We start from the raw sequence: 13,679 nt of genomic DNA, 5'->3' as shown, positions 1-13,679 counted from the left end.
GGCACTGTAGTGGATATGCAATAAATATTTCTTGAATGAGAGAATGAATAAACAGCTATTCAGACACCAAAAGAAAATGAGATCTCTAAAGGCCCTTAAGACTGTCTGAAATAGTAAAAATACCAATTTCATTTGAGTGTAGAAAACATAACTTTGTTTTTCAACTACTTAATGAATGGTGCACAAATGGCTGTGAGAATCAACCAGTTTTTAGCATCAAATCCAGACAGGTTCTCTTTGGAGAGATCTGAGTGTTTTACTGTCTGATAAGCTACTCAACAGTTACCTTGCTCACTTCCTTTAAGGCTCTTTTGCAGACTTCATATTTCGGAGAATCCTTAGGAGTCTTTTGACAGATAGTCTGCAATGAAATGAAAGAAAAACAAAATCAGCTGATTTATTCTTTTAAGTAAAATAAAACCAATGTCCAGCCATATACTTACTCATAGCAAACTTAACAATGCTGAACACAATACTATGGATTAATATAAAGATGACATTAAAATAGGAAATAGTCTTTAAAAGCATAGGATCCATGTTCATCCAGAGGATGATTTAATAAGAGGATAGACTTCAGAGGTGGGTGAATCTGGTTTCAAATTCTAGATCTGCTCCTTATGAGCTATTCGACCTTGGGTAAGTCACCTTCCCTTATAAGCTTCTATAAGCCTAAGTTTTCTCATCTGTAAAATTGGGATAAATCCACCTCTAAAGCCACAAGGCTGTTAAAAAAGTTAAATGATAATGCATGGAAAGTTCTTTATGAATAACCTGCATACATAGGTCTTCAATTAATGACAAAGTTACTTCAATGATCCCTGTTATCATCATCATTATTATTAGAGATTATATTTGCAGATGATATAATGTGAATAAAAAGGTCAAGAAAAAATGGCTGCTGGGTTTTTTCTTGATATGCTTATACTGCAATTTTTGTGATGGTAAAATTGAGTTCAAAAAACATCAACTGAAGATATACTGAATTATATATAACTTTTGAAACTATATCTGTTCAAAGCCAACAAAACCATTTCAATTGTTAAAAATGTTAATCTCAATTAACAAGTTTAACTAAATCTCCAAATGAAGTAAAATCGAAGGGATCATGTTTTAAGTACATTTAGATTCTTCCCAGGTGGCCAGATTCTCACACATGGACAACAGATGAGGGCAACTGGCATCTAGCAGAAGCGGAAGATACCAGAAACTAGCAAACCACTGAACCTTACATGCAGAGGAACACCAAGCCTATGAATCTGAAAGTCAGGTGTCAGGAATATTATGTGTGATATGTAAGAAGTACAGACTGGACCACTGGTGGTTTTATATTAATGTACTCAAATTTTTTTCGACTATGACCCCACTGTAAGAAATACTTTTACACTGCAACTAGTACACATGCACACAAAATGAAAGTTTTTTGTGAAATAATATTTAATCACATTATGAACAATGTATATATCATATACTGTGTGTTCTACTCTATATTCATATTCTAAAAACACTACTCATGTTCCAAAAGTCAACTTCATGACCCACTAATGAGTACAAAAGCAGTTTGAAAAATATTAGTTTTTATTTCTGGGAGCAGGCCACAGTTTCTTTTGTACACTTCAGTTTTATAAATCTTGCACACACTAGGAAGTCATTCTTAAGAATGACTACAGCTTAATCTACAATCTCAAAAGAGTCTCTGACCCCAAAAAGTATCATTTCTTTTTAGACTCTGTGTGATAGACATGATAAATACTGATACAAAAAATCAGAGCTGGATTTGCAAAACTGCAAGTTTCCCAATATTTACAAGAAGAGAAGTCTCTAAATCACACAAGACGGACAAGGATGGGTGTAAAGGTAGCGGACTAGTAGACTGAGGTGGCCCAGGAGAGCAGAAGGTGCTGTGAATTCTGAAAAGACAGCTGAACCTCCTCAACACTGTGCGGCTGGGCCAAGAAAGTGACCATAATCCCACCTTTTTACTAGTTTCTAAATTTCAGTGCTTCTTTGAATTTATAATGGAATAGAGAAAATGGAATTTATTTTGTAATCTTAGACAATCATAATTTTTGCTATATTTTTATCCTGTATTTTGACTTATAAAAAGCAAGCACGTCAAAACTGACATTATATTATCATCCAAATTCAAAGCAGAACTGTGCCAAGATATTTTAACTTGATCAAAAAGATACTTTTTGAACTATCATATGATCCAGCAATCCCACTCCTGGGCATATACACGGAAAAAACAAAAACTCTAATTCAAAAAGAGACATGCAACCTGATATTCATAGCAGCACTGTTTACAATAGCTAAGACATGGAAGCAGCCCAAATGACCATCAACAGACAACTGATTTAAGATGTGGTACGTATATGTAATGGAGTATTGGCCATAAAAAGGATGGAATAATGCCATTTGCAGCAACATGAATAGACCTAGGGATTATCATACGAAGTGAGGTCAGTCTGACAGAGAAAGATAAATACTATATGATATCACATATGTGGAATCCAAAAGTCAATACAAACGGATCTAAAGATAAAAGAAAAAACTCACAGACACAGAAAACAAACTTAAAGTTACCAAAGGGGAAAGGAAAGCAGGGGAGGGATAAATTAGGAGTTTGGGATTAACAAATACAAACTACTACACATAAAATAGATAAGGAACAAGGAGTTACTGTATAACAAAGTAAATATCCTATAATAACCTATAATAAAAATAATCTGAAAAAATATATACATATAGTATGTCTGAACCACTTTGCTATACACCTGAAACTAACACAATATCATAAATCAACTATAGTTCAATTTTATTTTTAAAAAAAGGCGCTTGTTGGCACACTAGCTGGATGGGAGTCACGTCAGGGCACCCCATTCTCCTGTGGCTGCCACTGTGGTTTTAGCCCAGCCAGTGTGCGGCCATCCTGGGCCACTGCCTGGCTGTCCTCCCAGCTGTGCTTCCCACCAGTCCGTCTCTGCTCTTCCCACAGTCACGTCCTGCACTACTCAAAAGCAAATAGCATTTCTTCATGAATGCTCCCTACAATAAGATCAGATGTCTGGATTTTCCTCACTCATTCTGAGCAATGCAAACTAGGGCAGGTTTATGCCTTGTGATGCTGAAGAGACTCCTTCCCGTGTGAAATGGGAGCACTTCAGCAGCTTGGGGCAGCCCAGGCAGCACTAGCGGTAAACAAGCTGTCTCCCAATGCAAGAAGAGATGCGGGTTCAATCCCTGGGTTGGCAAGATCCCTTGGAGGAGGGCATGGCAGCCCACTCCAGTATTCTTGCCTGGAGAATCTCATGAACAGAGGAGCCTGGTGGGCTACAGTCCGTGGCGTTACAAAGAGTCGAACATGACTGAAGCAACTGGGCACACACGCAGCAGCTCGGAACATGACCCAACCGAGGAAACTGAGGCCCAAAGAGATGAATGACGTGCCCAAGGTCTCGTGCCTGGTGTTTCAGACGCAAAGGAATTCAGGACTCCTGACTTCAAGAAGTCAATATTCTTCCCATTTCAAAAAATGTTAAGTGAGGGTTGTAATCTAACTTCTTTAGAGTGAACACACAAGCCTAAACTGAAGAGCTTCCCATGTGGGACTTTCTAACCAAACAGCAACTTCTCACGGAATTGGGAACTTTTATAGAAGGGATATAATTTAAGTGGAAGAAGAATAATTTTCTTAATCAGATTTGTTGCAGCAACAATTATCCACAGAGGAAAAAGATACCAGGTCACATCTTACATCCATCAGCAGGGGAAGGCGGGTCACCCTCTGCATGGGAAGAATGAGAAACGAGATCATGGGTAGGTTCCTACAGTCTTCATGGGACTCGATTCGGGACAAAACTTCCTTGAAAGATGGGTTGGTGGCTCTGAGGGGGAAAAAAGAGACAAAACTTCAAAGTATTTCCTCTTTAAGAAGCAAGTCAAAATGTATTATAAAACACTGTGGTAAACTTATAGATTATCAATGATTTTTCAATATATAAACAACATAAACACATAATTTCATAGGTGGACATGGATGGTTTGATTGCCTTTTACAGTCAAGACTGAACATAAGTTTAAGGCAGTAATAAGAATAATAAGATGAAAATATAGGTGCCAGAAATTTTTAGAAGTAGAAAGTAAACAAATGAAGAAACAGTGGTATCATAATGGTGAATATATACATTAAAAATTAGTATACATACTACATCTCATATCTGATCATCTACAAACATTCCACTAAAAAGATGACACATATGCTTTATACCACATCTCTAGCCTGAGATAATAATCTAAGAAAGAAATCTCAGGATTTACTTACTAGGAGGCTTTTGGACTTTTCCAAAGCTTCTGAGACAGAAAACTTCTGACTATGTCAGCCAGAATATCCTTCCTCTCCCAGGGACATTAGAACAGGGACAACACTGTCACATTTCTACAGAATTTAGCAGAATACACGACATAAAGGATCTCATGTGGCACCATCCATATAACTTTGAAGGGGATTCCAGTAAGAATGTGGAGTCTCAGCAAGGTCCCCAACTTGCCAAATAAAAGACCTAGCATTCGGTGTAGACAGAAGTCCAACCAAGGTCTTCTGACTTTCAGTGGGTCCCTGACACAGCATCTCTCATTCTGTCACCTCACTTCACCCTAAGGGTAGCTCTGTGGAGTTACAGTGTGACCCGAGAAGGGGAGGTGGAGGAGGGTTGGCCCCAGATTCTGTGATCCCCTGGAGAGGGGAGGGGGAGGCCAAGAAGCAGGGTAACGGCAATTGAAACCTTTCTTCAAAAAAATATACTTTGAAACTTAGATGATTTGGTTCAAGGCTGCTAGAGAGAAATCAGGAAATACCCAGAACAGCAAGTTAAAAGAAAGTACTCAGAAATGTTATAATTTCTTTTTCTTAAACTGAGGAGTTAAGTTTCCTGCTAACTTTGAAAAAAAAATTTTAGGAAATTAAAAAAGAATCAAATTTTAAGCCAGTTGCACATTTAAATCACTTCTGCCACCTCCAAAGATTCTGAGGAAACCACCCAGTCTAGGATGGACCCCAGGCACTGTTTGTTTGCTGGTTTTCAGATTCCAAAGTTGCAGGTAAAGCTCAAAGTCACAGCCCAAAATGTAAATTTACATTCTGAACACACAACTACTAATTTCCATGTAAAAGCTCAAATGATGATGTCATTGAGCTAATTTAAATAAAACCTTTATTTTTCAAGAGTTACATAAAGTACAACAGTACTTATTCAAGTTTTTTTGTTTTTTTTTTTTAATCTTGCAAAACAAAACTTAATTTAGCTCTAATTCCAGGCTTCGGCTTTTACACGTGTCACTTGGATTTTCCAACCATTAAAGAGTAACGTTTACATCGCAATTCCCATGGCGGATGAGGGCATCAGGTAACCTCTGGAGACATTCCTGGTTATCAAGGCTGAGGTGAGGCTGTGCTACCAGCAGCTGGTGGACAGGAGCCTGGGGCGCTAGAATGTACAGAACAGTCTCCACAACAAAGACTAATCTAGAAAAAAATGCCCCGCAGTGCAGACAAATCCTGCTTGTGCTAATAACCTCATTTAGGGCTGGCAGCTGTGGGTTTTCCTCCCTGCCTGTACAAGATTTTAAGGAGGATGTGGAGGGGGAATGGGGCGTCATCAGGCCTTCTTGCCCACACGGGGGCTGTTTCTCTAAGTGGCCATGAGGTAATCATCATCATAGGGTCTCTCACATTGTCTAGAGACTGGCCAGCGTGCCACGCTTCGGTTGTAAACACCACAGCTCACAGAAGGATGATAACAGCCAGTCAGCCCCCAAGCTGAGTTTACAGCGATGTCCAACTGTACACGGAGCTCCTTGTGATAAACAAGCCCCGGCCCCAATAAAGCAATACAGACATTGCTGAACCACTGCTGAATGCTTTTCAGACTAGAGATGGCATATTCATCACACCAAAACTCTCAGTAACCTAAATAATACAAAGGGAAAAGGAGTGTGTGGAAATTTAAGGTTTACTTCTTTTTCGTTTCACAATTAGAGCCTTTAAGAACTTAAAAAAAAAAAAAAAAACACCTTCCTTCAGCCCATCCTTGTTCTCCTCACACATAACCACCTAGAGGGAAAAGATGAGTTATTCCCATAAACAACTAAATACAGAGTTGTCATTCGAATGGAGGAAGATTAGAATACCAGAGGACACTTTGGCTCCTAGGCACTAGTTCAAGAACTATATCTTGGCCTCAGGCAAACTATTTAATGACCAGATAACAGCTTAGAGAACAACCTTCTCACCATTTAGAATGATGATCACCGATCATCATTACCCGCCCCCACCCCGAGACCCAAGTCTTGCAGGAATTAAAAAAAAAAAGAAACAAGGAAAAAATCAACAAGCTATAATTTCAGAAGAACTTTAAAGAAAATTCTCCACAACTGGGTTTTTCTAATCTAACACCCCTGCCCAAAAGCACTTCTGTTCCCAAAAGACATTTAATTTAAGAGATCAATTAATTTCAATCAACGTGACCCAATTAAAACATGATTAGATCATTAAAGCTGCAACATTCAATACTGCTTACAACAATTTTTGCAGTGTCCGCTGTTGGTAGACTTCATTTGTGCAGTATTTCACGTATGGGTCAAATGTGGATGTTGTGTGCTTTTCCACAATGTCACTTATGTCTTCTATGAAGATATTATTCTGATGCCTTGCTTCCAACTCTGTAAAGAATCTAAAAAAAAAAAAAAAGAAAAGCATTTACACTGCCTTCCATATGCTTTAATAGACAACACATTATCCTCATGAAATGTTATTATACAGGGTTTGAAAATACCAGAAGTACACGGTACCAAAAAAATACAAGAAAAAACTATAAAACAGTCTAAATTTAATCTATCATCAGTTCAGTTCAGTTCAGTCGCTCAGTCGTGTCCGCATGTGACCCCATGAATTGCAGCACGCCAGGCCTCCCTGTCCATCACCAACTCCCGGAGTCCACCCAAACCCATGTCCATCGAGTCGGTGATGCCATCCAGCCAACTCATCCTCTGTCGTCCCCTTCTCCTCCTGCCCCCAATCCCTCCCAGCATCAGAGTCTTTTCCAATGAGTCAACTCTTTGCATAAGGTGGCCAAAGTATTGGAGTTTCAGCTTTAGCATCAGTCCTTCCAAAGAACACCCAGGACTGATCCCTTCAGAATGGACTGGTTGAATCTCCTTGCAGTCCAAGGGACTCTCAAGAGTCTTCTCCAGCACCACAGTTCAAAAGCACCAGTTCTTCAGCACTCAGCTTTCTTCACAGTCCAACTTTCACATCCATACCTGACCACTGGAAAAACCATAGCCTTGACTAGATGGACCTTTGTTGGCAAAGTAATGTCTCTGCTTTTCAATATGCGATCTAGGTTGGTCATAACTTTCCTTCCAAGGAGTAAGCATCTTTTAATTTCATGGCTGCAATCACCATCTGCAGTGATTTTGGACCCCCAAAATAAAGTCTGACAATGTTTCCACTGTTTCCCCATCTATTTCCCATGAAGTGATGGGACCAGATGCCATGATCTTCATTTTCTGAATGTTGAGCTTTAAGCCAACTTTTTCACTCTCCTCTTTCACTTTCATCAAGAGGCTTTTTAGTTCCTCTTCACTTTCTGCCTTAAGGGTGGTGTCATCTGAATATCTGAGGTTATTGATACTTCTCCTGGCAATCTTGATTCCAGCCTGTGCTTCTTCTAGCCCAGCGTTTCTCATTAACATCTTATTTCTTCATATGAAAGTGAAAGTGTTAGCCACTCAGTCGTTTTGGACTCTTTGTGACCCTATGGACTGTAGTCCACCAGGCTCCTCTGTCTATGGATTTTCCAGGCAAGAACACTGGAGTGGGTTGCCATTTCCTTCACCAACCCAGGGATCTGAGCCACTGGTGAAGCCCATTACTTCATATGGTTAGCTTAAAACATTGATAGTCCAGGACATTTCTGTGCTTTCAGGTATATTTTGGAATGTACAGATTTCACTATTTTTTCAAGAATTCCCTAGATACTTGGGGACGGGGTGCAGCATTAATCCTTACATATATTATTGTATTGAAAAGCATATGAGCAAAATACCTAAATAAGTGCCTAAAAACAAGTCTGAAACAAACCTAATTCTATGGGGCCTTTCTCTCCAAATAAAAATAATCATATCATTTACATCTAATACAATACATGACATTTAAATGACTTTGTAAATGATTTAGATTGCAATTTAGAGTTGCCTTGTGTGTGTGTCTTGTGTGCACTCACACACACCTATATTGTGTCTAGCCCAGTCAAAATTAAATTTCAGATAAACAATGAATAATTTTTAATACAACTCTGTGCCAAATACTGCATAGGACATCTTGGGTGTCTTGCATTTCTTCTGTCAACCTTATATTGGATCCAATTTTAACAAAGTATCAAATCAGCTATTTGAAACAGAGTGTTCTTCCTCTGGCCCCCAGACCAGCAGCACTGATACCACTTAAGAGCTTAACTAAAATGCAGAATTTCACCCCTCACCTCTCCCAGTCTGAACCTGTACTTTATCAAGACTGCCGGATAGTCTGAATCCACGCTAAAAACTGAGAACTTCCCTAGAGCACACTTACTGACCATGTTCAGAGCAGCAGGCAAATCTATCAAAAATAACTATTACCCAGAGACTAAAGGGTTTTCTTAAGAAGGTGAAATCAACAATAATGTCTAATGTTGACTCTAGAATATTAGTACAAGGGAAGGTTAGTTTTGGTATTTAGCACGTCATTGCTCCTTACCAGTTTGTTGGGTGGACTCCATAAAACAAAATTCAAGACAGCCAGTGAATGAGACAACAGAAATTTATACTAGAGTATTAATGGTAAATATGGGCTAACATTTTCCCACATTTATATCTCAGTTCTTTTCAAAGAAAATCCTGGCACTCAGAAACAAAACAATTAAGACATTAAAGATCTTATTTTTATAAGGGTTGGGAAGATCCCCTGGAAGAGGAAATGGCAACTCACACTAGTATTTCTGCCATGAACAGAAGAGCCTGGTGGGCTACAGTCCACGGGGTTGCAAAGAGTCAGACACGGCCAAGTGACTGAGCATGAACGCATATTGACACATACATTAAACTCATTTTAATACAAATTGTATTAGCTTGTCATCATTATCTATTCTATTTTTATTTATTTATTTTTTGACTGCACCACACAGCTTGTGGGATTTTAGCTTTCCAATCAGGACTATGCTGAGAAAGTGAAGGGAAACTGCCAAGTCTTACCCACTGTACCACCAAGGAATTACCTTTACTCAATTTTTAAAAGTCTCCAAAGAAGCTTACGAAACAAAGAAATATATTTTAACTTCTTAGAAGAATTAACATTTATATTCTGGGAAAGCACCTACATGTTTATTACCTTTAAAAAGGACTCAGGAAAATAGTCAATATAGCTCCTATCCACATGACCTCATCATCCAAACTCCTTGTTTAAAGAGCAAGAGGAGCAATTAAAAGCACCCTGTGCTAGACTATTCAGCCTTCCTTCCAATGGGATCAGGCTGAATACGCACAGTGTCCCTCAGGATTAGCAGGTCAGAAGAACAGATAGCCGGTCAGAAGAACACATCTATGTTTCAAAACTCAGTCAGTGACGTCATGTCACTTTGTCACGCTGAGTTTATTCAACATTCAAATAAAATATCAAACCCTCTCTAAAAGGTTTCAGGATTTCAAATATATCCAACTCCAAACCCTAAACAAACAAAAACCATGTTACTTCCTATTTAGACTAGTCCTTCACTTCAAGAAATCTGTGATCTATTAAGGCGGTAAGAATGATAAATATAAATGATACAGGAAAACAACATGCTTATATATAACTATATGTTGAAACATATATGCATAAGAGTGCTGGTGGCAGTATCTTTTTAAAAAATTATACAAGCTATATATCTTTTATTCTAGTAAAACATATATTACATAAATGTCATTTAAACCATTTTCAATGGCTTTAATTACTGTCACAGTAATTAAACCATCATCAATTATCATCACTATTTCCAACCATCATCATCTATTTCCAAAATACCTTCCTTTCCCCAAACAGAAACGCTGTACCCATAAAGCAACAACTCCCCATTCCCCCCTCTCCTCAGCCCCTGATAACCTCTCATCTACTATCTATCTCTGTGACTTTGCCTATTCTAGATATTTCATTGAGTGGAATCACACAACTTCTTCTCTAGCTTATTTCACTTGGTATTGTGTCTCCTAGGTTCATTCATATTGAGGCGTATATCAGAACGTTTTCTTCTTTATGGTTGAATAATATTCCATTGTAGGTACTTATTATAATTTGTTTATAATATTAACAGGTTGTTTCTACCTTTTAGCTACTGTGAATAATGCTTCTGTCAACATACCCATCTGGGTATCTGTGTGAGTGGCGGTTTTCAGTTCTCTGGGATATATATCTACAAGTTGAATTTCAACCTTGCTGACTCTGCTACTAATAGTGTATTCCAAGAAATAATAGTATAATAACAAGAATCAATACAGAAGAAGCTGAGTTAGATGCCAAGGGGAGGTTATTTCATTAAATGAAGGTTGAGTAAGAAATAAAGGATAGAAATGGTACGGACCTAACAGAAGCAGAAGATATTAAGAAAGAAGTGGCAAGAATACACAGAAGAACTGTACAAAAAAAGATCTTAATTTCCCAGATAATCACGATGATGTGATCACTCACCTAGAGCCAGACATCCTGAAGCCAGAGGTCAAGTGGGCTTGAGGAAGCATCACTATGAACAAAGCTAGCAGAGGTGATAGAATTTCAGTTGAGCTATTTCAAGTCCTAAAAGATGATGCTGTGAAAGGGCTGCACTCAGTGTGTCAGCAAATTTGGAAAACCTAGCAGTGGAACTGGACTGGAAAAGGTCAGTTTTCATTCCAATCCCAAAGAAAAGCAATGCCAAAGAATGTTCAAACTACCGTACAATCACATTTATCTCATATGCTAGCAAAGTAATGCTCAAAATTCTTCAGGCCAGGCTTCAACAGTACATGAACTGTGCACTTTCAGATGCTCAAGCTGGATTTAGAAAAGGCAGAGGAACCAGACGGAGAAGGCAACGGCACCCCACTCCAGTACTCTTCCCTGGAATATCCCATGAATGGAGGAGCCTGGTAGGCTGCAGTCCATTGGGTCGCTAAGAGTCGGACACGACTGAGCGACTTCACTTTCACTTTTCACTTTCATGCACTGGAGAAGGAAATGGCAACCCACTCCAGTGTTCTTGCCTGGAGAATCCCAGGGACGGGGGAGCCTGGTGGGATGCCGTCTATGGGGTCTCACAGAGTAGGACACGACTGAAGTGACTTAGCAGCAGCAGCAGAGGAACCAGAGATCAAATTGCCAACATCTGTTGGATCATAGAAAAAGCAAGAGAGTTCCAGCAAAAAATCGACTTCTGCTTTACTGACTTCACCAAAGCCTTTGGTTATGTGGATCACAACAAACTAGAAAATTCTTAATGAGATGGGAATACCAGACTACCTTACCTGCCTCCTGAGAAATCTGTATGCAGGTCAAGAAGCAATAGTTAGAGCCAGACATGGAACAACGAACTGGCTGCATATTGGGAAAGAAGTATGTCAAGCCTGTATATTGTCATCCTGCTTATTTAACTTATATGCAGAGTACATCATGAGAAATGCTGGGCTGGATGAAGCACAAGCTGGAATCAAGACTGCTGGGAGAAAGATCAACAACCTCAGATATGCAGATGACATCACTATTATGGGAGAAAGTGAAGAGGAACTGAAGAGCTTCTTGATGAAAGTGAAAGAGGTGAGTGAAAAAGCTGGTTTAAAACTCAACATTCAGAAAACTAAGATCATGGCATCTGGTCCCATCACTTCATGGCAAATAGATGGGGAATCAGTAACAGACTTTATATTTTGGGGCTCCAAAATCACTGCAGATGGTGACTGCAGTCATGAAATTAAAAGACACTTGCTCCTTGTAAGAAAACCTATGACCAACTTAGACAGCTTATTAAAAAGCAGAGACATTACTTTGCTGACAAAGGTCCATCTAGTCAAAGCTATGGTTTTTCCGGTATCATATATGGATGTGAGAATTGGACCATAAAGAAGGCTGAGTGCTGAAGAATTGATGCTTTTGAACTGTGGTGTTGGAGAAGACTCTTGAGAGTCTCTTGGACTGCAAGGAGATCAAATCAGTCAATCCTAAAGGAAATGAGTCCTGCATATTCACTGGAAGGACTGATGGCTGAAGCTGAAGCTCCAATACTTTGGCGACCTGATGCAAAGAACTGACTCATTGGAACTGACTCTGATGCTGGGAAAGACTGAAGGCAGGAAAAGAAGGGAATGGCAGAGGATGAGTCTTGCTCAGACTCATGTCCATCACTGACTCGATGGACATGAGTCTGAGCAAGCTCCAGGAGTTGGTTATTGACAGGGAAGCCTGGCATGCTGCAGTCCATGGTGTGGCAAAGGGTCAGACACAACTAAGTGACTGAACTTAACTGAGTAAGAAATGATTCTTTACCTCCTGATGCTCAGAGGTGAGTGGCCCATGGGAGGCAGGGAGCCAATCACTTGCAATATGAGACCTATGACAGGGTCATACAGTGACGACAGTGTAGGGCAGGGCACCTGGAGGCCCGAGGTGAGGAAAGGCGTGAGGGGCCATCAGTGATGAGGACGGTAATGCAGGAGGCCAGGGGACAGAGCAGCTGCAGCAGCACACAATGTGGGCAAAGACATGAATCTCCTTCAGAAAGACTGTGGGGTTAGCAAGGCAAGATGTCAACCACAGGAGGAGCAGGAGCAGAGAATGGGAGTGGCAAAGCAAGTGGGCCTGGGCTAGACTGCACAAGTCTGACTGTCTACTGACAAAGAGAACCTGCTGGAGTTGTTGAAGCCAATAAACCATCCCGTTGGACAGAGACAACTGACACAGAAGTGGGGAAGCCTATTTGCAGGCCAGTGAGACGCTAACCTAGGCAAGTAACAATAAAGCCTGCATGGGAAATCAAAAGGAGAGGACACATTAGGATAACAGTTTGGAGGGAAAGTTAATACAATGGAGAAACTCATTAGATAGAAGAGTCAAGGAAGACACTGCGGTTTCTACTCAAAGTTTCCAGCTGGGCAATAAGTTGGGTCATTAAGCCACCCATGAAGACAGGAACTTAGAAGGAAGAGGGAGAGGAGAGAAAAACGCAGTTTAATTTTCCCTGAAAATATACATCTGTGAGAATTCAGAGCCACAGGAATTCTAGGTAGTATGTAACCAGGACTAGTTCATTTTTAGCTGGTTTTCATATAAATGCAAACTATTTGTAATTTCTTTTAGCTCCAAGTGTCCTTTAAGAAAATGTTCAAAGAAAATTGAAAAAATAAGAAACCATTCATAAGATCATTATCATGTAAATCTAAGAAATATCTCAGAGGCAAAGCTCTCTTCCAATTTCTTGTCTTCAGCTAACTGTTAGTCGGAAAGAATGCAACTATATGACCAAAAACAACAGTAACTTGGCTTTTCCCAATGAAAAGGGAAATTCATCTATCACTCTTGAAAGTTTGCCAAAGTACAAGATTAAAAACAAAGCACTAATGAAATATCTGTTTACTTATTTTGA

General features: G+C 39.5%; 1 protein-coding gene across 2 annotated transcripts in view; it reads right to left on the bottom strand.

Moving 5' to 3' along the window:
* ARHGEF26 (Rho guanine nucleotide exchange factor 26) overlaps positions 1-13,679 on the bottom strand; it is a 137,970-nt gene that overhangs the window by 58,540 nt on the left and 65,751 nt on the right. For both annotated transcript variants that reach the window (XM_086317564.1, XM_086317571.1), the window contains exons 7-9: positions 6,576-6,728; positions 3,755-3,884; positions 287-361 (exon numbers count right to left, since the gene is read on the bottom strand). In XM_086317564.1, the coding sequence (XP_086173690.1) occupies positions 287-361; positions 3,755-3,884; positions 6,576-6,728 (358 nt within the window). The remainder of the gene's footprint in view (positions 1-286; positions 362-3,754; positions 3,885-6,575; positions 6,729-13,679) is intronic.

This window comes from Bos grunniens, chromosome 1, assembly GCF_055505025.1.
Source record: "Bos grunniens cultivar Pamir isolate PY7600 chromosome 1, Bosgru_T2T1.0, whole genome shotgun sequence".
Classification (NCBI taxonomy): domain Eukaryota; kingdom Metazoa; phylum Chordata; class Mammalia; order Artiodactyla; family Bovidae; genus Bos; species Bos grunniens.
This window is presented reverse-complemented; position numbering and strand designations above follow the sequence as displayed.